This window comes from Vanacampus margaritifer, chromosome 6 (assembly GCF_051991255.1).
Source record: "Vanacampus margaritifer isolate UIUO_Vmar chromosome 6, RoL_Vmar_1.0, whole genome shotgun sequence".
In the NCBI taxonomy this organism is placed as follows: domain Eukaryota; kingdom Metazoa; phylum Chordata; class Actinopteri; order Syngnathiformes; family Syngnathidae; genus Vanacampus; species Vanacampus margaritifer.
In genome coordinates this window covers 12315448-12340332 of record NC_135437.1, presented here as the reverse complement: position 1 = coordinate 12340332, position 24885 = coordinate 12315448, and the positions used below count along the sequence as shown (strand labels likewise).

General features: G+C 40.5%; 1 protein-coding gene across 3 annotated transcripts in view; it reads left to right on the top strand.

The window, feature by feature from the left end:
- frmd4a (FERM domain containing 4A) overlaps positions 1-24885 on the top strand; it is a 114346-nt gene that overhangs the window by 6800 nt on the left and 82661 nt on the right. Inside the window, exon 1 of one of the 3 annotated variants that reach the window (XM_077567694.1) lies at positions 16807-16969. The exons of 1 other annotated variant lie outside the window; for it this stretch is intronic. In XM_077567694.1, the coding sequence (XP_077423820.1) occupies positions 16829-16969 (141 nt within the window). In that variant the 5' untranslated portion in view covers positions 16807-16828. Of the gene's footprint in view, positions 1-16806; positions 16970-19413; positions 19740-24885 lie in introns of those variants that run through there. One more of the 3 variants, XM_077567698.1, reaches the window with a different exon arrangement.

Sequence of the window (24885 nt, the reverse complement as noted above, 5' to 3'; positions counted from 1 at the left end):
CAATAAGTCAAGTATCCCTTTAAGGTAAACAATAACATTCTTAGTAAAGCATCATTTGTAAACAATGTGCTTGCTAAATGTGTACTCTTGGCAGGTCTGAGCCAAGAATCTCCCAGGACCAACTCTAAGCTCGGAAGGTCTGCTCCACACATGCCTGTTCAAATAGTGCAAAACACACACACTGCATGTAATATATGCATATAGGTCAGTAGAGTAGCACAACGAGAAGCATAATTGAATCTTCCTCTTGAACAAAATGGTTATGGTTGAGGTTTGGGTAAGGAATAGGGGTAGGCAATCATTTTTGATGGTTGGGGTTAGAGGAAGGGGCTAGGAAATGCATTATGTCAATGAGATGGCCCCACAAAGATAGTAAAACAAACGTGTGTGTGTGTGTGTTTGTGTCTGCCTGGCTGCATTGTTAACGTTCCCCTCCTTACCCAATCAATATGGAGGAGTAGTTATCAAGAGATTTACCCTGTCGATGTGTTATCTGTCTAATCATCATCAGGGCCCACAAGTGCACTCCATCACTCTCCAACTGCTGTCATTTATATGCTCGCTTGCTCCCTCTTCTGCCACCTCACACATGCGCTCGTGTTTTCCGGCCACCTGCTGTGACAGATGGTTCCGTTCCGGAAATGGTCGCATGCATGGGCAAAGTGCGAACCGACAATTTAGGAACGGATGGTTAAGCAGAACATTTGTCTTCATCATTTCTTCTTGGGTTAGCCTTATATCCACAACCTAAAGTTGAATACCGGGGATCAGAGAGTGGACCCGCAAACAGTGAAAATATACGAGTAAATGTGTTGCACACTACTATACTGATCTTTCTGTATTGTGTCAAACACTAATCTTATGTTAATATCTGTGGATCAGTGCGGTTGGCGATGATTCATTGAGATCACATCTTTTCATCCACAGGGAATGTAAGAAAACTTTATTTACTTTATTATTTGTATTTTTTTTAAGAAAACTTTATTGATGTTGTACCTATTACAAGCCTGGAACTTTTTTTTCTTTCTTGATTGCTGTTTTGGATTGTCCATATCCAATCCATATTCCTCATGTCTCTTTTTTTTTCCCATGTAAGAAACTCGGGCACTAACTGGTGAACCACCAGGCTTCCTGTTCTGTCATTGGTATTTTTCAGAGGGGTTGTGACATTGAAGACAATTTCCGTGTGTGTTTTTACACGCTTGCCCTATAAATCTGATTCAGATCTGTCATACCAGAAGCTGGCAATGATGCCTCTTTATTCATAGTTAGTTATATTATACAGATTTTGCACATGTACTTAATGAATTTTCTAATGGGTGTACAAATGTTGCCTAGCAGTTGTGCCCATCTTTGTAACACCACATGCACAGCATTCATTAGCAGGCAGGCAGCTCTAAGAATGACTAAATTCAGACCGGGGACTCAGAGCACCATAAGTCAGCCAAAAGGGAAGTGACCAGAACCCGCATCCCTGCAGCCAAACACCTCGCTACTCGGATGAAAATAATTAGCAAGGAAAGGCAATAGTGAATGGGGTTTGGATCTTCTGGACAAGGTGGGAGTGCCTTTGGCTGCACATACATATTCAGCACCACAGTAGGTTGGCTCGCAGCGTTCAAGGGCCAAAGGAAATAGAAGAGGGACGATGTTTGGTCATTGAAACAGCAAGAGACAAAAAAAGTCACTAGTTTACTGTCACTGTCAATATTTACATGAACTTTTCTCTAATTTGAAGACAAAAAAGAATCATCATAATAATTATGTTCATCCATCTTTTTTAAATGTTTTTTCTTTTATTTATTTTTTATGGCGCATAGGAAAGTATTAATTAGTGTTTTTACATGTTGTGAAGCGCCACACACGTCAGACAACTTACACTTTCTAGTTTTTTTATTTAGAAAAATCTGCTTAATTTTCATTGCAGTCTTATGATGTACAATATATCCATCCATCCATCCAACCGCTTGTCCTCACAAGGAGAACATGCAAACTTCACCCAGGAAGGCCGAAGCCCGGACTCGATCTCACGTCCTCTGCACTGGGAGGCGGACGTGCTATGATGCACAATGTATGATATAAAAATATGAGTGTAAAATGCTAGTGTTTTTTCGGATCATAGTTTGGGATATCTAGTGTTTAAACTGTTAACCTTGACATTTATGAAAAAAAAGGAAGGATGGCAATGGCAGCCATTATTCACACATTTTTGCTATTTACCTTGGGGCACTGTGTGTACTTAGATCTTGTTATGTGTTCACCCAGATACTTACAGTAATGAGAGTGTGTGTGAGAGTGATGTCAGTGGGGAACCCGTGATGGTTTGATCTCCATTTCAAGCACTACCTCTTTTCCTTCACCACATGAAGGGCACATGCGCCATCTTGGCAAGCAGGGTGCGTCCGTGGTCCCTGCAAGTCCCGCTGTGTCAAGCATGTCAAATGTGCTCTTGTCCTCTTGAAGAGGCCCGTGTTATGGGATCAATCAAAGCGCAATCGAGCGGCCGAGGAGGCGTGCCGGCAATTCACTTAATGTTAGGAGTTGTCATGGCAACACCGGGTGCAGATTTCCCGCTTCATCACGCGGCCGTTATGTTGTCGGTTTAGATAAAACAAACTGAATGAGGGGGAATTTATTTTCTGTAAATAGTCAAATATTAAATCAGCGCTTGAGATAATTGAGATACTATACATAGGATGCTGCCTTGAGATATGAGCGACCTGACTTTTTGAGATGCATGCCTTGTTTGGACATTTTTATATATATTTTTGGTTTGACTTGTATACAAAAATTGGTGATATGAGCGCTGTATGTTGGCAGTGAACTCAACTCACTGTTTTCTTGCCACTCCCAGTTTAAATTTGCTGTCAACTAAACAATTACAAATATATTTAACACAACCACATAGCTTTGCCTTAATAAAGTCAGTTTAGTTTAATGCTAACAAACAATGCAATGCAACAGATATTAAGTAATGGATATGTGAACACAAATAGTGGAGCGACACAGACAGAAAATATGACATCACTCACAGGCATACATTCATTGTTTTCTGCGAAGAACGAATAATATTGCAGATTACTGACGAGATGTGATTGTCTCCTCCCTTTGTGTGTGCATCTGTATGTCTGTATTATACTGCCCATGCACATACCAGATGGAGCAGCATGATGTCCATTAAATTGAAGGGGGGATACATGAATAAGTCTTATGTCTTTCTAATTAATTGTGTCATTTTTAAAATTTTAATTACATTGATATTTTTCTTACTAAACATTACGATAAAATGTATTTTGGGTTGCTGGAATGGCTTAATGGCATTTCCATCAATTTCAATGAAGAAAGTTGATTTGAGATACAAGTGTTTTGAATTATGAATGTGATCACAGAACCAATTGTATTTGTATCACAAAGCATCTCTGTAATTTGATTCTTAATTGGCCAGATGCGCTAAAACGATTAACTTTACATTAGTTCTTGTAAAAGGAAAATTGATTTGAGATACAAGTGTTTTGAATTATGAATGTGGTCACAGAACCAACTGTATTTGTATCTCAAAGCATCTGTATAATTAGATTTTTTTTATTGCCCAATGTGCTGAAACCATTAACTTTACATTAGCTCTTGTAAAACATACAGTACTGTATATATTTATGACTCAACAAAGCCCCATTAGACCTTTCTCACCTCAGAATTTTACAAGACCCAAGGGGCAATTACACTTTCCATTACTGGGAGTTGGTCTCACGCACACACATGCAGAGACTTTGATGAACGAGCTGAGGATTAGTTATGTCACCCCTACCATGAAGGGTGACCCCTGCGTAGAAAGAATATCATACATCACCCCATCAGAAGATCTCCCTATTTACATAAACCCTCATAGGAACTAGGAGGTTCCTATAACCTCATCCTACATTTCCTCTCAGTCTGTCTTTTTTTTTTTCTATTTTCATACTACCCTGCCATTACAAGCGCCCCCACCTTTCTACTTCTGGCCATTTGTCTTCCCTCTCGGGATCAGGAGCTGGCAGCAGCTATTGGCCGGCCTGCTTAAGATTGATTGTCTAACCGTGAAGTGGACTGGTGTCAACACTGTCCTGAGGGGTGCCAAAAGAAGGAAGGCAAAGACCGAGAAGTTGAGGGACAAAAGAACCACGTTTTGTGAAGCCCAATTTGGAATTACATCCATAACAATGGCAACAACTACATGTTATACCCCCAGCGTTCCAGTCCTCTGGCTCCGTCACAATTGCAGTCACAGCCTAGAGGTGTGTTGCAAAAGCAAATCACGAAGGTTCAATCCTCGCGCTGCCGTGTCCCCGCTCTGTGGCCTTGGTGCTCCTTTGAGGGTAATTGGAAGTGTTGCGAAAACAAGTTTCCTGGGCCTGGCTCCATTTGGGGGGGAGATCCTATGTGCGCACGCTTTACGAGACAACCGAGGATGGAAAACTGCTGCACATAGGATGCTAGCCATTCCAAACAATTGATCAGGAAAAAAAGAACAAGAGCAAAATGGAGAACTGCTGGGAAGCCAATCCAATGTCAGTTTTCTTTTTTGCCATTCATTCAAGATTCCAATATAGAGTAATCCGCTGCATATTCGTGGGCTACTATTCACAAATTTCAGTATTCACATTTTTTGTGGTGTTTGTGAAACACTTTAAGATGTCACAAGATGTTGCCAAAGCCCTGTTTAAATAGGAATTGGTGTCAAGAAAGTACAGTAGTGCCTTGACTTGCAAGTTTGATTAGTTTCGCGAACATGTTTGTATCTCAAACCCTTTTCCCCCATTGAAGTGAATAGAAATACCATTTATCCGTTCTAGCATCCCTCCCAAAAAAGAAAAAAACAACACTATGACTTCAATAAGAAAAAATAACTCTTTATAGAATTAATTGTACTTAATAAAAATGTGTTTTTCAATCAGTAATCATTCAATCATAATTGCATAATCAAATAAAGACCAATTAATCACACACTGTACCTATGCGTCCAGTGAGCTGCATACAGACATACATTGAGATGGGCACATCTGCTTAGCAAGCTGAAGTAATCTTGGACCTTTTTTGTAAAAGACAATGAAAACATGCCTCATAGTATTGTTATTTTGTCTCTCTAAATATGTTGCTGCATTATTATTGTAACTATCCATTTTTTTTAAAGATATATAACGCCACATCAATCGATGCTATTCATTATGGTTTTTTTCTTTAGCATTGACATAGCGTACATTTTTTACGGCAAAGTTATGTTGTTGTTTTTTTGTACACAATGTGTAATTCTTTGTTTTACGTTTAATTTGACAGTCAGCTTTAATTTGGAGTGACTTTAAACAGCTTGAAGCCTCTTTTTTTTTTTTATTGTTCTCTAACTGACAAACTGCTGATTGATATGGAGTGAGATGAGTTCACACTTCACAGCCACCTTATTGCAGTCATATCTCAATTTTTTTGCCCTTTAGTCAAAGCTAAAAAATATATATTTGACTGCTCATATCATGAAAAGCACCACTGAATTTTCAAATAACACGGCAATGTTTTAGGTTTGACAGTGTTACATATTGTTTTTAATTTATAGTGCAGTAATTTACTATAATGATACTGTGAATAGCAGAGGATTACTGTACCAAACCAACATCATTGAGGTCTTTATAGAGTCATTAAATGTGGTAATGCTTTTTCTTCCTAAAGCACTACTTTGCTCCGAAGCATACGCCATTTTTACTCTAGCAATCTTAATGCGTTATAGAGAATGGCACGACGTCCTTTTTATGCCCCACTGCACTAATGTCGATTTGATGATTACCACACTCAAGGAGACAGAGACGTCAAACGCTTACTGTGCTCGCATGCGTGTTGTTCAATTTGCATGCGTAATATAACAACGTGCCACATGCACAGACGGCCGGGGCTAAAGGCGGCTTTTCAGTACCTCCTCTCAGAAAGGCTGAGGCTTGCAGGTTAGGAGCAGCTGGAAAAAAAATGGATGGATAGACAGATAGAGGGATAGGGAGCCAGGAGTAATAGAATGAGACATGATGAAGGTAGCAGGATGAAAGGGGAATAAATCTGCTCCAATTGTACTGTGGAGAGAATATTTTTAAGGCGAGATGGATTTTTTTGGGAAGTGCATGACACCGAAAGCAGCAGTGAACCTTTCAAATTGGCTACACACACACACACACACGCACACACCTATTTTTAACATTTTAAATATGTGTGATGTGCTCGAGATGAATAGAATCTAGGCTAGGTTATCCAGTAGTACATGACAGTGGCAAAATGCACTCCTTGTCATTTTTCATGTGGTGAATCACTTGCGAGACGTAATACAACCAGCTGCTCCTCAGTTTGTGCCAGTAACAGCACCGGTTTCAGGTCTCTTCCTAATTTTCCATCCTTCTCTTTTCTGTTGCAATCACAGAGTCTGTGGCATTGACGAAACTCATAGCCACGTGGTCAAAGCTAATAAAAGTATTAAGGTAATAGTGATGCGTGGAGGGGGAAAAAATATCTGTTTTCAGATGATGTATTGGTGTATTTATCTCACCCAGAGCAATCCTTAATACAACTCTTTTCCATTTTATTACAGTATGTATTGGATTCAGGCTATAAATTGGAACGTCTCCAAGACACAGTTTCTGTGTTTTAATTATACAACCTCAGTAAATATGAAAGCAGTGCATAACGTGAGGTGGGGTGCAGAATCAATTGCATATTTTGGGATAAATATCCCTAAAGATCTGCTAAAATTATTCTCACTTAATTACCGCTCACTGAAAGAGAGGACTATGGAAGATTTGAGGACATGGAACCTGGTACTTTTCCCTACCTTTAGTTCACGTGTTCAATCCATTAAAATGGTATTTTAGCCAGGGTTTTATTTTCTGTGTCAGTCTCATTCATTACCATACCAGACCAACAGTTTCAGCCATTTGGACAATTACATTCAAGATACGGTACATTTGGCAGGACTGAAAACCAAGGATTAGGTTTCAAAGTTTACAACTGGCGAAGGCTGAAATCTAAGGGATTATTATTACCTGGGAGCTCAAATAAAACCATTAATTTGTTGGTGTAATCCAGACGATTTAGCAAGACGGAAGGGCATTAAAAGCTCAATAACAGAGGACTTTCCAATTTAGAATGCAGTTGGTGATACGGATTTGTCATGATTGGATTTCTTTCTCAGTTAAACTTGGGAGGAAGATGGTCACTGGGCTTCTTAAAAAAGGATGTTATGGTATTTACATGGTGCATTTTTGATCCTGAATTTGTTTGTAAGACTCGATGCAAGGTTTAAGAGATGGGCCTCTCACGTCTTAACGACGTACTGTACTTTTTTTTAATGAAGTGGTCGTGAATGGTTTTAATTATTTTTAAAGACCGTTAAAGTTGAACAACCAGGATTTATAATGGATTTATTCAAAGTCACCACTATATTGAACAACTGATAAGAGAACAGACAAAAAAATTATGGGAATGTATTTCGAGAGTTGAAAATCAAGCAGATTTTTTTTTTTATAACACCTTCACAGAAAATACATCGGTCTAACTGCTAGTGTTGTTTTGATACCGTTTTTTTTGGGCCCATGATACCTATTCCGATACCCAGTTTTTCAGTATCGGCCGATACCTGTTCGATACCTGGGTTGTTGTTTTTCTCAACATGAAAAAGCTGCCCTGCCATTGGTTCAGAGCATTCAAGGGCCAATAGGATATCCTAGCTTCGCATGCAGTAAACACGTCACACATCAGTGAATGATGTGCACAAGTAAAACACAAGATGCCCCATCCAAAGTCCTATATTCGCGTCGGAAAAAATAGTATCGGCGTGTTACTTGTTAGTACTTGCCGATGTACTTTTTATGCAGTATCCGGGCCTCTGCCGATACCGGCCTCTACCGGTATCGGAACAACATTACTAACTGCCTTGTGTTGGAGGCAAATCATTTCAATATATTCTGGTCATATGCATCACTGAACTCTTTGCTGTGTGCAAAATGTGCTTCAGGTGGATAATCATTTCAAATTGGGATCTGTTTACTGTATTTTGCTGCCTAACGTCACAAAATGTTTCCTGTAATGACAAATATTTATTTCAGATATTGCGTGCAGAAAAGCCATACCTAGAAACTGGTTAAAAGCAGAAAAGACAACTGTAAAGGAATGAATGGATAGACATTGCCCATGGAATATTTAAGATGGAAAGAATAACTTTTACACCGAGGTTTCGAAGGGGAGTGTTTTGCAGGAGATGGGAGAGGTCGCTAAAGTACGTTACTGTGATTAGACCGTTTTTTTTATATAACATTGTTTTGTTCATTCCCCCTCCCCAATCTTTCTATTTTCAGGACTACATGGCACACCCCAAATAAAGATTAAAGTACCCTCTGATTGTCATACCCATCTATGTGGGGTGAAATTCGTTCCCCGCATTTGACCCGTCCAGTGAGGGAGCGGTGAACAGCAGCAGGGTTTTGCGCTCGGGGATCATTTGGTGATCTAACCCCCCAATTCCAACCTGTAATGCTGAGGGTCAACCAGGGAGGCAAATAGGTCCCATTTTTACAGTCTTTGGTATGACCCGGCCGGGGATCAAACCCACGACCTCCCAGTCTCAGGGCGGACACTCTACCACTAGTCCTCTGAGCTGCTCTTTATTTTATTGTCATTCGAAAGAACAAGAGCCTTATCTTTGATATATTGAATTGGATCTGTGAAAACAAAATGAAAGAGAGAGAAAAAATAACTACCCAAGATGGTGGTGCTTTGGTCAACTACACCACTCTCACAAAGTCCAGAATATTGGACTTTCACGTGAAGTTTCAGGATGACCCTAAAATGCCCTGTAACGTTTACAGGTGAATCTAATTTGACCTTCTCTAGCCTTTTTCCATATACATCCAACTGCTCAGTGTTTCAGTATTTAGGCTATTTGCACAACTTGCTCTTCTCTAACATGGAGCAGAATTCGATCAATGAATGGTCCAGTTCAGTTTGTGGTATTTTAAACAGTCTTCTTCATCATGCTCTTCACATTTGGCAGTATGAGGCTTCAAACAAGCTGGACATGCATTCAAAAGTTTACACAAGGTCAAATTAAGTTCACCTATAAAACTTCAAATGGATTTTAGGTTCATCTTGAAATTTCACTCAAAAACGCAACTTTGTATAAGTAGTGTGCATTCTGATGTGGGCACTCTCATGTTTAATCATTCCAAGCTCGACTTTCTGGCTTCAGCACCAAAGTGTAGCAACTACAGTTTGTTTTTATTTGACCTCTCCTGTGTAGGCGTTTAGCTACGGCTGGCGTGCAGTGGTTGCCAAGTGTCTAATTATCACACTTCTCCCATGTGTACACTGTACACACCACACCGAATTAAACCCAAATATGAAATTGCCCTTGATAGATTGATGCTCACCGTCCTGCGGGGAATATTCACATCACGACATAAGTCTCGCTGACCCCCAATGCTCAGCTTGTTACAGCAATTAAATACGACATGCGTCAGCTTTATATCTCACTCCGTGTGTGAATGTGTGCATGCGCATACTCAAGGGTTTTTCGTTGTGAGCAGATGTGTACATCTGCTGTTGCGATTAAGGTCATTAATATGTGTCTGGGGGTGTTTGTACGGATGTGTCGGTTTTCCGGCGACAGCTGCAGTTGTTTGGCCTGTAATATAGGTTTTGCATTACACTAATTTGTTTATAGAGTGCTGACTTGAGCTTATTCGTTCTCTGATTTGGACGTACAATGACGAAAATGACAGACCCACAGTAGCTCGCCAAACATTGTATACTATAATGACATGGCGCATTGCACCAAATTGTACTGTACATCCTGCACACTTTCCCAGTAAAATTCTAGCCCCCAAATACAAAATGAAACCGATTCCTTTAGCCTTTCTTCGTTAGTCCCTTCCTGATCCCTACACAAGGTTTCATAGAACTTAGTGTTTGCTACTTTTTTGCATAATCCTCGTTGCTGAGTCATTAATATTGCTCTGTGTCAGTCAAAACTGGGAATTGTTATTTTTGGATCAGATTTCCTCAAAATTGGTTCAGCTGTCCAGATTTTTGCATGCTTGGCTCTGAATAGTAGTTGAACCAGAATTTTAGCACATAGACTTTGGCAAAACCGGTTGGCAAAAACTCCCACATGCCATCTGACCAAGGCAGACTGATTGAGAAAACAGAATAAATGGCTTAAATGATGATTTCAGTCATCTTCTCTAGTGACATATTTTGAATGTGTAAAGTGTCAGTCAGAAAGATGATGTTATGAGCAAAAACTGAAACCTTTTGGCAATTTGGGGTGCATCCACAAAAATGTTTTGCTATCATTTCCAGTTCAAGTCAGCAGTAGTCATCCAGTTTTTGCCTCCTCTTGTTTACAAGCAGGAAAAGGTCTGTACATGTCTCTTGTCAATGGAAATTTGGTGCACATTTTTGCTGTCTTACACCCACTGGCCACTAGAGGTACCCCGTGATGGGCTTCACTATGACTTGCCAAGACTTCCCTAAATAAACCCCAGCACTTTCTTCTGCTTGTGTCTTAAGTGGTGTTTATACTCCTTTGATAAAAAAAATGGAGAAGAAAGAACTAGTTACTCCGAAAGGTACCCAGCTGTCAGTGGAATGTGGCCTCCTCGCCTTGTCCTGTCTGATGTATGGAGCCAATGAGGGGGGGCCTTGAGCTCTAATGAGCAGCGCTCTAACACCCGGCTGCTGCATGACAGTGGCAGCAACTGGACGCTTGGCTCCAGTTAACACAGACCTTTAGCGGGCAGCTCCGCCCATCCATCATCAGAGCTTCCTTACAGGGGACCAGGTGGGAAAGCAGGACAGGATATGGGTATAATTAATGACCTCATGTTGATCTCCCTGCTGTCCCAGGCAGAGTCAACAGTGTTGGGGGGCTGACAAAGGGTTACAACCAAATTCTTGTCATCTCTTTGTATTTTTTTTTTAAAGGGGGTAAAATGCAATATTCTGACTGATTTTCTGTCCCAATTAAACAAACTAATCCATTTAGTAAGAAACATTGAGCTGACTCGACTTTAGTGGGCCACAAAAAAATTTTGTGACGGTCCAGATTTTGCCCCCGGTCCTTAAGTTTGACATTTTTGGTCTATTCCCAAGTGCATATTCATTGGCACATATCCACTATGGGTGTGTTCACATTGATGGGACACATTCTGCATACCGCAATTGCACATAGCATAAGTATTCAGTGTAAATGTGTAACTTGTAGTTATGTGTTTTTTTTTTGTTTTGTTTTTTACAATAACAAGCATATACGACGTCATATTGGGGTCACGTATACATTTTATTTATATTTCTTTTAGACGGGATGTAATATTCTGCGGAAACCTTGTAAATTTGCCATTTTATAAAGTGGCAAACTTACGACTTCATAAAATAGCAAATTTGCACTTTATAAAGTGACAAATTTGCAAGTCTATAATTTTTTTTCTCAGAATATTACCCCCAATTTTGCAAATTTGTTCCTGAGTTTTTTTTCTCTGCAAATCTGCCACTTTATAGTGGCAAATTTGCAAGTTTTTTCTCAGAATATTACCCCCTCTCTAAAAAAAAAATTATACACATATATATATATATATATATATATATATATATATATATATATATACACATTCACGGGGCATATCCAGTCTATGCGTTTATACTGCACTAACATTGATAGACATCTATCAAACTTATCCACATTTGGAAGCGGCCTGATTCCAATCTGAAGCTGTCAAATTCTTTGCTGTTTTTCACTTAACAATTCCGCAAATGTGTCACTTGAAAGCACAGAGTGAGATTGAATCACCTAGTAATGCGAACCCAGCCAGCACCCTTGCTTAATTCCTAATTATGACTTTTTTCTGCGGCCATCATTTATGCCCACCAGAGGCACAATTTCGCTGGATCTAGCTCCCCCTGCCGCTAAACCCGCCTCCTCTGCCCTTTCCCACTCGTCTGTCCTTTTGTTACCACGGTCTTTTTTCAGTTTCCATGGCAATGATGGGAACTGAGGCTAAAATCGGGGCAAACATCAAGGGAAAGCACCTTGGCCTGAAGTGGAAGCTGGGAGTGATCAAGCTCTGCCTGTCAGGGCACATGTTTTCAGACGGCCAAGAAGGTGAGGAGGACAAAGGCAAGCAAAGGTTGGCTTGACTGGTCCGTGATCTCAGGGGAGGCTTGTAAAGGTCATGGACCGTGGTCCCCATGGGGTCAGTACTTGCCCATTTTTGTCTTCACCACACAGTGCAGGGTTAAATGTCCATTATGTATGCTCTTTAAAAGGCCTTTTCAGCTTAAATGAACCCATGTTAAACCAGAAACTCACATTTTAAATGGTGCATGGGATTTCATTTGTATTGCACTTTTCTACCATTACTTTGCTTAAATCTGTGATTCAATAATTAAATACCAACCCACAGTATGTTCAGGGCTTCGCTGTATATTAAACAGTATAGAGATTTTCGATACCAGTATGAGTACTCAACTTTTAAGTAGTCACTGATACCGATACCACTAGTACTTTTGATGCATAAAAAAACAATGACAGATACTTTTAAAGAAAGACCTATTTACCCCATGTTTCCTTGAATTTCCATGAAATTAATTAAAATGTTCTATATTTTTTTCCCATTTGTTCATAAAATACATATTTTGTATGGAACACACAATAAAATTAATTTAAATGAATACAGTACCCTAGGGTTATGTAAACTGAGACTAATGCTGAATGCCCATAAAAATCCAAAATACTGTGGCAATTGTTTTGATATTTTCAGAGGTTGGAGTTGACATGAGTAGAGATGTGCGTGTGACTTTTGGTGATGATTCACAGCATTTTACATCAATCAGTGACATTTAGCTATTGTACATTTGCAAATGTGTTCAAAAGTTTACATACCGTAAGGGTATGTAAACTTTCAAGCACAACTGTTACTTACTGAGCAGAATCAAATTGTGCCATTTGCTAGATACAAGGCTGTGGTGAAACATTACCTAAAGCGAGGTTAGTGGGTGGAGACAAGCTCCTCAAATTACATTTGGAACCTCACAACAACAATTTGCCCATGTCCTCCGATTGCATGGCTACCAGGGAGTTGCTGCACCTGTCTGAGGTGTGTACCAACAAGCAGCTTAGTGTCATGCCTGCAGCAAGAGGTGGAGCTCCCGCCTGGCTTTGCCACTCTCCTGAGAATGACTACATGCTTGTGTACTGAGGCACCGACATTCAGTAGGTCACGTTGGCTCGTGCGGAACTAGTAAACTAGAACTAGTAAAAGACAAGCCTGAGTGAACGTGTCCACGACCCAGTGCGCAGGTGCATCCTCTTTCAACTTTATGTCCACATGTGGTTTTAAGTTGTTAGGCTGTGTGCCTGAGGGATTCATTGTCTATAAAAGAGCTGAGTCGTTTAGTCATGAGCTGCTGAGAGTTTATAAGCCTTATAAATGCAGCTACATCCTGTAGACAGATACGTCTGAGCTATCAAAATAACCAAACAAAATAAAAAGCTTTTTTTATTTTTAGAAATATGGAGATTTATTTTTTCTATGTACATAATTGTATATTGATTGCCTTGGGTAATGTGTGTTGAACAACCTATGCCAAATTATGTAATAGTGAATATGGTGTGTGTTTATTTATAGCCATATTATGTTGATTTTAACAGATACAATGATGAATGCATAACCTAAGTTTATTTATCCATTCTATATCCAATAATCATGCAAACAAAATACTGGAACTTTTTGTTTTTAATACATATTTTGAAAGCAAAATATTTTAGAAATGTCATAAAGATATCTCTCGTCTCTCTTGCCTACCTCCGCTAGTAGTGAGAATGAATTGTTATCCCACCACAGGTGGACAAATATTGACACAGCCGCGGGTGCACTTTCAATTGCTTTGTTGAACAAATGCTAATGGTATAAATCTGCAACAAGCACATTCATATACTAGCTAATAATGCCACAATTGATTCACACAGACCTGCTAACGGTTAGCCAATTAACATAAAACAATTAACAATCAAACAATCAACTCTGCAGATTCAGAAAATCAAGACAGAAAAGTTTTTTTTTATTTACTATTTGTTTTTTGTAAGGCCTATGCTACTTAATCATTAGCATCATCTTACTTTGCATACTTGTTTGAAATTGATTGAAAAACTGATTTGATATACAGCACAGTACGATAGCTTTGTTTACGAGTGTAGTTACAGAAGGAATTCAATTTGCAAATCAAGGTACCACTTTATAGATTGTATCAATAAACTTCCCAATCTGTACACCTTCCACATATAAATAATCCAAATGTAGGGCAGTGATCCATTACTGAGTTTCTGTTCACATTTTTTAAACACACAGACACACGCTCCTACGTGCACGCATTGAAATGTGTAAACTCGTGTTTCTCTTCTTGCCAATGTTTTCCCCAGAGAGCGGAATCATGTCTAACCCATTTCCCCTCATCATCGACCCTGTACAGATTAAATATGTAGCTGCGGCATCAAACATTTAATGCTCACTGCTACAAATCAGACTCTTAATCGTGCATGGACTTTGGGGATGTGGATTCACGTGCGTGTCTTGATGCTAAGTGAACGCAAGCGTGGCGTTTGCACGCTAGAGTAAGTCATAAGTCATGCTGGATAGCGGGCTAACGGGTATGTCGGCTAATTGGAAGAGTCGGTAGGTGCGTGTGCGTTTATCTGTGTTTGGATGCTCGGCCTTCTTGTTGCTGGGTAAACTGGGCTAAGTTTACTAGGGCAGAAAATGTTTGGAGGCCTTCATACAACCAGCATCTAAAATCTGCCCCCTGTCGCATTCTGTTTGCTCACTGCCTTTCAAGCACGCACTTGTTCAGCAGTGAGTGTTTGGACAGACAAGCGCTCTAAGGTAGAAAAGTTGCTATCTGTTGATGTCATTAAATCTGATATTTCTGATCAGCTCTTTTCCCGCAGCAAGAAATGCATTTGAATGTCGCGTGCACCTGCTTGTGTCCTCACATTGCTTTGCAGAAATCGCAAGTAGCAGCTTCCGAAGAGAAAAACAACACAACAGAGACATCCACTCTAATGTGGCGTGACATATTTAGGGTGCCGAGTGACGCAGCAGAATCCGCATGAATGAGAGAATGACTGAGCACAATGCCGCTTACTCCCTTCCGGCAAAAACGACAGGAATGCAACTCTCTAAAAAACAGAAGACCATCTATCTATTTTCATCTGTCCTAGAGGGTAAGCTGACTTTATCTCTTTATTAATTACAACATGAATACAGTTATTCAAAATAAGCACCTTCACGTAACACAACGTGATTTCCGATTTGGATTGACTGCGTGAAGCAGAACAACAAACAGTTTACATTCGAATCGAATGCTTTGAGGTCAGTACTGGTACAAAACGAGTGGGATAAATTCAACTTCCCACCTTCTTCAAATGCAGCATTAGCTCATCACAGCGCTCCATCGTCAAACCGACATTGTGTACGTGCTGTGATGGCGCAATAATGTCACACTGTGTCACGTCATGTGGCAACACTCAAATGACACAAAAGGCATTTGTTGTCGCAGTGGCGAGCCTCAATCAATTCGGTAGCAGCATTGCTGTGATGTCGGACAGCACATACAATTGGAGAGGGGTTGGCGGAGGGAAGCCAGATTGCTAACAGCAAACACTTTTGGAAAAATAGTACAAATGGCATGGAAAATCTGGATTAATTATAATACAGTAAATGGGATGTCCCAGAGTCCCAAGCATTGGGACACCAAGAGAAATGACTTACCCTGACATGGTTAAGAAGGCACAGTGATAGATGGAGATGTCCACCACATCAATCCAAATCCACGTTGCCAAGTTCAAACCAGGGGGAAAAGCCTCCAGGCTACTTCCTGGTATGCTGCTAGGCAACCACTTTCAAATGGGCACACTTGTGCAGGGGCACCTTTACTCCTGTGCCCTGGCCTGAGGTGAACACCTGGAAAAACAAGTGCAGTGTGAAAAGGCCTTTTGTCTTCAAAGAACCTAACATGTATGGTTTTGGAATGTGGAAGTTAGCTGCCAGCCAATCACAGGGTATATTTAGACTAACAACAGTTCACATTCACATCTATTGGCAATTTAAAATCTTCAAAGAACCCAACTTGCATGTTTTTCGAATGTGCACGAAGCCCGAGTACCAGGGGACAACTTACACAAGCTCTGGGAGAACATACAAATTACATAGGAAGGCAAGAGCAGAAATTTGAACTTGAGAGCTCTGACCTTAACCCTTATAAAACACATTTGGGATGAACTAGAACCAAGATCATGAGCCAGACCATCTTTCACATCCAACATACCTCACAGATGTACTTTTGGATAAATCGACAAAACACACAATATTCCCATTACAGGAGAAACACATATAAAGATCAACCATTGGATATTTTGCAGACAATGAAAGGCGCACAAGCCGATGTAGTGCAGGGTGTCTCTACTCTACAGACTATCACACCTACTTTGTGTCAAAGTGTCTATGCAATAAATCCCTGAAACAGTTGGCTGCAAACCTCCCTTAAGAAGCTTTATCAACGTGTCTGGAGTAGATGCTATTTTTGAATGACCGAGTGTGTGTGTGCAAGTGTGTGTCCGAATTTGGAATCCTGCCCAGGGTTTGATTAGCAGCCTATTTTCTATGCCAGGTGATAACATTACCACTAATCATGAAGACTCTCAGTCTCAGAGTGTGAAAATGTCCTGAGAGGTTAAGGTCGACAACAAGCGGGCGCTTGTTAATTTGGGATTTTTGCCATGCAAAGTGTGAACTGCTGCTGTAGTCAAAGCTCAGCTGGACTTGACCCTTTCTGGATTACTGGTACAGAAAGATTCCAGGACTGGTCTGATGCCGAAGGACCATGGGCTAACACCTTGGACTGCTACAGCTTGCTGCAGGTAAAGGTACTGTCAGATTTGGTCGGATTTCCACTAAAGATGGGAGAAGGAATATTTTATTGGGGTGAATGTATTACATATATAGATATATGAATCACAAAATCATCCATAAGTAACCCTAATGAGAACAAGTGTGAAAAAAATTGAAGAATGGTTAGATCTAGTTATTTCAATATTTCCCAACTATGTTTAACTTCTCTTCTAAGAGCAAAACTATAGTTTTATAAATCCTTGGTTTATTCATGTTTATTTACATAAATTTCCCTTGAAAGTGTCTTACTTTAAATAATAATAATAATAATAGCACAATGCCTTCACCCTGCCTTCATTTATCATCATCCGTGTGTGGAAATCCGGTGTTTAGCTGTGGATGATGCGCAAAAAAAGTAGTCCCACTGGAACGTGCCGACCCAAGCGGCCCCCGTTGAGGCTAATCTCCTCCCTAATGAGAAACGCGGGCCCAAACGTTGACAACCTGCAGCACTCTGCACTCCACCTGCCATCCGCTTACAATTGACGCACTGTCTGTCTCCACCTTCAAGGCGGAGGAGAATTTATAATGCATGAGAGGCACGCCGATGAGAATTAAGAGGGATATGGTGAGTTATTAATAGTGGTTTGATGCATATCCACTGCAGGCAGCATAAGGAGCTTCTTGGGGGAAAGAGAAAAGCCTCTTGAGGCGGACAAAGACCCCATGATTGACTACATTTTGTCTGTAGCAGTCACCTGCACATGTTCCATGTATGATCCATGAGAGAATTCAGGCTGTATGATATGGTTTCCGTCACATCCCGGCGCTGAGAGCTGATGTGAGAACTGATTGCTGATTCTGTTGACCTCACATCCAGAAGGGATCATAGGCCAATGTATCATTGGCTCTCTGGGACTGTACAGCAGGAGAAAGGACAGACGAGGCATAGGAATCTTCATGAAATGATGTGAAGATACAACAGGGGTGTCCAAACTACAGACCGAGGTCCATTAGCAGCACATTTGAATGCATCAGTTTTTATTTCCTTCATTTGTGGCTACAGTAGTCTTACCTTCAAAAATCTCCTGCAAAAGTGAAAATCTGCAGATATCAGAACTTAAGTGGACACTTGTAGTCAACATCAATGAGTGTTCTGTGTGTCAAATAATTGGAAGTCAGTCCTACTTTTACTCCACAGTAAATAATTGATTTTTATGTACTGTAGGTTCTGTGAATAACAATAGATGTATTCCAAACACAAATCTGCTTTTAGCTGAGATTTAACAGGAATGGCTTTATTCGCTGGCATAAGGTGACAAAAGGTGTTCAAGAGGAGACTAAGGGCAGCTGCAGCCAAACTAAAAAGTATACTACAGCATCCAGACCTGCAGCTTAGTAGCAAGGAAAACCGACCTGAGCCAAAGAGTACCTTGCAGTGAAAAAAGGAAAAAATGCTCTTCAGTCGAACCTCAATTTTTTCACACTTTGAGTTTCTGGAACACCCTTACCAAATGGTCTCCATTGGGAGTTCCAACTGGGGATTGGCTGTCTCTTCATGAGCGAATGAGATGCTTTTAGGCATTAGCCTATGGTAAGGGAGCCCATACTTCCCTTTCACCTCACCAGGGAAGGTTCATAACCAGATCGGCTCCACTCGAAGTCCCTTCTGGGTGACTATGCTTCTCACCCTATCTTGAAGGGATAGCCCGGACGACCAGAAAAGGAAACTCATTTCGGCCGCTTGTATCTGAGCTTGTTCTTTCAGTTAGGACCCACAGCTCTTGACCGTAGGTGAGAGTGGTAAAGTAGACTGATCAGTAAATCGAAAGTCCGTGTAAAGCAAATAAGAATCTCTGCCACTTTGTGCATGTGCATGTAAATTGACTGACTGTCTCCTTACTTATTCAAGTCATATCCTGTTTGTGGGAACAGCCCAGATAAACTCACCTCCCCCACACTTCCTCCTACTTATTCTTACTAAGTCTGTATGTATCACTCAAGCTCAGACGGAATCTTCTTACAGGGGAAACAGAGGGTGCATTGCACCAGCGCTTAACAGAAAAACAATAACAACTCTTGAAGCGTCCTTTTAAGATCCTTCGCTTCACCCGTTACCCCCAAACGGCTCTTTTCCATCCTCCCCCTTCGCCCATCAGTGTTACATAAGCTATCTGTCAATTCGGCGACATATCACTGTTGTTGTCCCCTCATGTGTCTGTGAGACATGCGAGATCCCTGGCCGGCCGGCCTTTAATGAGATCTTTACAAAGGCGCATTGACTAGAAGCCCAGTGTGAGAGAGGATGACCCCAGCCAAAAGCACCCAGAACTGGGCATCAGCTGCCCCAGGCTCTCTGTCCTTACAAAGACGTCCACTGTGGACACAGAGTTGAAAGGGCATGGAAGGGAAAAAAGGGGAGCACAAGAGAAAAATAAGGGGGAAGAGGGAGGAGACATCCTGTTCCAGCAAATATCCCAAAAATTAAACTGAACTTTTCTGAAGATGAGTGTCCGATCAAGTTCTAGACCGAAAGGAACAGTCTTGGAACCAGTTGGAATACTTATCACAAAGCGCCTATTTGCTACCATCCTTTGTGGAGGGAAACAAACAGAAATGGTGGTGTTATCTTTAACAGAATGGCTTTAAAACAATTGTCAGGATTGCATGGTTAAACACAGTATCAGTACAGTTTGAATTCTTTTCACGGACGTTTTTTGTACTAGCTGAAGAATGACTCTCTCGTCTCGACTGGAGGACATTGAGGTGACCTTGGAGCACATGCTGATGGATGTCTTTGTAAGTTGTTTTTTTGCCTATCTTGTGTTTTCATGCTGTGTAATTGAGCAATTTTGCTTTTAAACATAATTTCAATCTCGTTCTCTTTTGCACATGACGTGGCTGACCTCTTGGTGCATAATTGCGGTCCGAGGGCTGAAGCGGGCATATGTTCATGTCTCTTCCAGATGCTCTCATTAATTAGTGTAGAAACAATGTGCCGATTATATGTCAGAGGCAACACTACAGGATAAATTGGCAATCCAGGGATCTAACCTTGGTTGCGTGAACTACATGGCTCAGCACAAGGTGAGCCCAGTGAGGAGAGTCTTTAGGAATGTTTTCTCAGCACGCAAGAGCCTTTCATCCATCCAACTTAAAACTGAAGTATGGGTTTTTATCTTTGGCCTTATATCGTCAACATCCTTCACATGTGTTCTACAGCGAGCCATGAATCACCCCACTGGGAATAAATACAGGAAGGAAGGATTAAGAATCAAATAAGGAACGAGAAGAATCCGATGGATGCCTCTGTCATATTCCAATTTCCCCTGATGTTTGTCTTGCGGCAGATGACTCAGAATCCTGTTGTTTCTGAGGTGCTCAAACATTCCCAACGCAAATTCACATACGTCGTCTTTAAGATACCTTTCTGGCCGCCCAGTATGGTGCCCGACTCCCCGCTTGCGTTGAGCTTCTCGATGATGTAATGAGTCTGGTCATTAAGCTCCTGTTTTCCCTTAACATTGTTTACGAGTGCAAGCATCTGCTGGAGGGAAGAGTAATCCTTTCGCAGGATGAACTCAGTTGCGTTACACCAGAATTCCAGGGTTGCTGAGTGTCAATGTTACATACATTTTGTGAGAATTCTCACAAATGCATTAACTGATGAGAAATTATCATTCTGAATAATAGTTTTAGGCCTAATAACTAGATTATTCATGCAGTGTGTAGTGTCCAGGAAAATACTCAACTTCATCTGCTGTTCTTCTAAACCACCTAATTACGCTACGCATTCATTCATTGTGCTAATTGCTGATGGATGGTGGAAAACAATAGAATAGATGGCTACTTTGCATTACTGAATATTCAAATCATGTTTGTTTACTGCACAAACATACACAGTGATACACAGTTTCAAAAACACTTGTCTTACAACATGAGCATGTAACTTGCCCATTTTTGGCATATTATGAATGCAGAGACGTTTAACCTGTTTATACAATGGGAGTCAAATTTTTTCTGGCATAACCCTAAAATTTCATTTTTTCACCCTGAAATCTAATTGTGTATCCAAATAAATGGCAAACATGTCTAAATGTCATTCACACTTTTGTTCTGATAACAATGCTAATGTTGTGAGCAGAGTAATAAGACATGCTAAATTAGCTAATGGTAACAACCTTTCAGATTAGAGAGACCATTTTTGAACGCCAAAAAGTGGTAGCTTTTAGACTGGCGTAAGGCAGAACTTTTTTTTTTTAAACAACCCTCCTTAAACAATTTTCTTAAATAAAGCCATACATGGGGAATATCCTGCCCCTCCAAATCTGTTGCATCATTGTCGTTAATGCTTATTGGTATGTCTGTACCCCGACCGGTTTTGTTACAAGCACGCTCTTCATCGATGACTTCTGCCTGCTGTCCTGGCCACGTTATTTTGTTAACCAATGCATTCTTGCATAGAGAAAGGAATATTAGTGGTCATTACGTTTATGCTGATCTTCTACACACTTTAGTCATGAATTCACTGCAACCTGTCACCCAGTTGGGCATGGATAGAGCCTAGCGATTTTAATTAGCGCTGGGTTAACGCAGGGAGGGCACATGAATGATTTAGCTACGTTAAGAGGATTCAAGGGAACCAACCTTCCTTTTACACACTGTGAAAGTGGGTCAGGAAATACAGTAAAATCACTGGTAGACTTTGGATTTTTCAGGTCACCACTCTTATTTCTTGTACATGTGCAACGATAAATTGTTGAAGAGTCATGCCTATAAGCTTAACATTCAGACATTCTCACGGCATTATGACAAAAGCCGCAAAATGCAACAAAAATAAATACCCTGCCCAAGGGGAAGCTATTGAGCGTCCGAAGAAAGAGCTTTAAGTCTATTCATGTTTCCAGAAAAAATAGTTCCCCCATTGCTTGCTGCTGGCTTAATTTCCATGGAGTCTTTGCCACAGAGGTTTCATTCACACACAAACATGTCCACAGTGACAAGTCTCCTCTCACATTAGCCAAACGGTGGCATGATGTGTATGTGCTAATTGGATCTGCTTTTGGCTTCTGCAAAATGTCTCTTCGTGGCACCCACGTGGTCTCCAGCCAAGGTTGCTGTCTGTTGTGTTTCACGAGCTTCTGGACGCACATGCACACACACACACACACACACACACAGATGGTGGCTCCTCATCCTCAGTCTTGCACAAAGGCTGTGGCTGTCATGTCAGGAAACAGGGCGCCGTGATTAAAAATGCATTCATTCCTTGTGTAGTTTAATTGAATCTCTAAGCCCCACCAACCGCGCAGTCTTCTCCCCCAACATCCCTTCTTCAATGTAGGCCTGGTTCCCGCAACCAAACGCCTTTTCTTGCCTTTCCTTGCCTTTCCTTGTTTTTTCCTCAATCTTCTGCATTTTTACAGAAGAGGACCAACACAGAATGGGAATGCTTCCATCACATCTGCTCAGTTCTGCTTTTAAATTTCTTCCAGTGAAAGCAGAGTTTCATATTTTGCGTAGGAGGCAGCTATGCCACAAAGGTCTCGGAGAGTTTTCAGGAGTCCAACCACAGTCGGTAGCCAGATGCCGGCTTTACAGTATACTGCATGGTTCAAGTGACACAATTGAGACTTTTTTTTTTGTGTAGTCTCAAATGACACAATTTGCATATCACTGGTGTCGGGCCAAAACCTCATAAGTCACAATGAATTTGGCAAGTCATATTTTTTCAAAAACTATTGACCAATCTAAAATGTTGAAAATGGCTTGCTCTCTTTGATGATGCAATGTTAATGTTTGAAGAAGCATGCCATTTTGGGGGTCTCCAGAAAAAAGACGAATTTGAAGGAACGAGGTTTTGACCCGACGAAGATACATAATAGAGGCTATAGTCACAATGGATTAAGGCCTCTTCCACATGCTGTCCAATCCCAGCTGACTTTGGGCAAAAGGTAGTTAAATTTGTTCCATGATCCTGCTCATAACTCAAAACAGTGGTACCTCAAATAGACTTTCTTGTATCTGGAAAAACTCGTAAATTGGCTCACTCATATCTCAAGGCACAACTGTATTTATATAAGTTATATTATTTGTTATATTTGTATTGGTTATTATTAGTCTATTATTATTCGAGTGCAGTGTTGATGCTTGCAGTTATTTAAGTGCATTGAAAATAGATCACTGACATCAACTAATCAATGATTAACTCAACTGTAACGTGAGTGTCAAATCCAAACATCAGAAGTCATTCAAGCCGTTCTGACCCAACGGCCCTAGAATAGACTGAGCTCAAATTTGAAGGTTCGTAAAAAAGTAGCAATATCCACACTATGTCATAGGAATTGCATGTTAAATGTATTCCTGTACTTGTATTGGGAACTTTTGGAGAATAGTACAGTATATCCGTGGTGACACCATGTTCCCAATATGACAAATTGGAATAACTCATAATGGCATAGCATGCACTGCGAGAGATTTGAAACGACAACAGCCTGAATATCGGAAAAATTCAAACTGAACTAGCAGAGAGAGGGAGAGTGAGCGGGATGGGGTCAGCTTGCTATAATTGAGTCATTTTGACACACCCGTTACATAAGAGATTAGGAGGACACAGTAGCAATGCCCCGCGGCTCGCGCTCTCTCTCTCTGACTGTTTTAGTTCCAAGTACTAATTTTGATGCACAGTATTACCTACTGGATATCTGCCAAATTATTTATTTATTTATTTATTTACTATTTCCATGTATACATTTCAAGTCACTCATGTCCAATATGTCTACTAGAACACATGAAGCTAGCACCTACTGCTATCCTATGTTTACTATGTTATACCTGGTGACCAGTCCAATCTGTAACGTGCCTTTTGACCCAAATCAGATGAGCTAGGCTCCAGCACACCTGACACCCTAATAAGGATAAGCGCTCGAGATACCCATACTAGAGTAAAATCTTTATTGACGCTATATGCCAATGTTTTATTTATTGAGCTCCAAATCATTGAATTAGATGCTTTCGATTTTGGAGGTGTCAAAATACATCCGGTATGTTATGAAGGAGGCACAAACAGTATATTGACCTCCAGTACCCATTTGGAAGGATACAAATTGGAGCATAATCCAACTTTAATCAGATCTCCGTCATTAAACTTTTGCCCAGGCTTCACAATAAGCCAAATAAATGGAGAGAAGACAATTATCATAAATTTGATCCCATTTGTATGTGCACATAATCAATTCTAAACTGGTATTACCGTTGTTATTATTATTGAGCTTCCGCTTTCCCTCAGTTTGTCATCTGCCTATTACACACGCACGCATATACACACACACACACGCACGCACACACACACACACACTCAATTGACATGGGTGTGTAATTTAGAGACCTCATCTGCTATTCACAACTGCAAATTGCACATCTCGCATCCATTCAAGTCAGCCACTGCACTCATAATAGAATACTTATAGGCCCATTTGAATGATATATTCTGAAATATTGCAATTCTAATAACAGCAAGGCTTGATGGCTGCTTATAACAGCACTGGCCGTGGACAGTTTTTTTTTCCTTTGCTGTTTTGACAGCACATTTGTCACTACAACGTTGAAGACCTTCAAGGAGGTTATAACATACATTAAAAAGATGGAAGTGAGCATTAAGGATTACATACTTAACCAGTGCTAACTATTGGAGGTGGTAGCTAGCTAATGACGACTATGTTTAACATTTGTATAAGTCTTTCAATTTAAGTATGTAAAATACCAGGAGATTCATCCACAATGATCTTTTTCAGTATTTACTGAGACATTCTATTAGTGCACCTGACAAACACTGCTCAGCTTTCTTGGTCATTTGAAACTGGACATGTTTTACTCATTTTGTTTTGTCTACAAACCATAAACATGCCTTAGTGTCATGGTCTTGATGTGCTCACGTTGTTGTCTC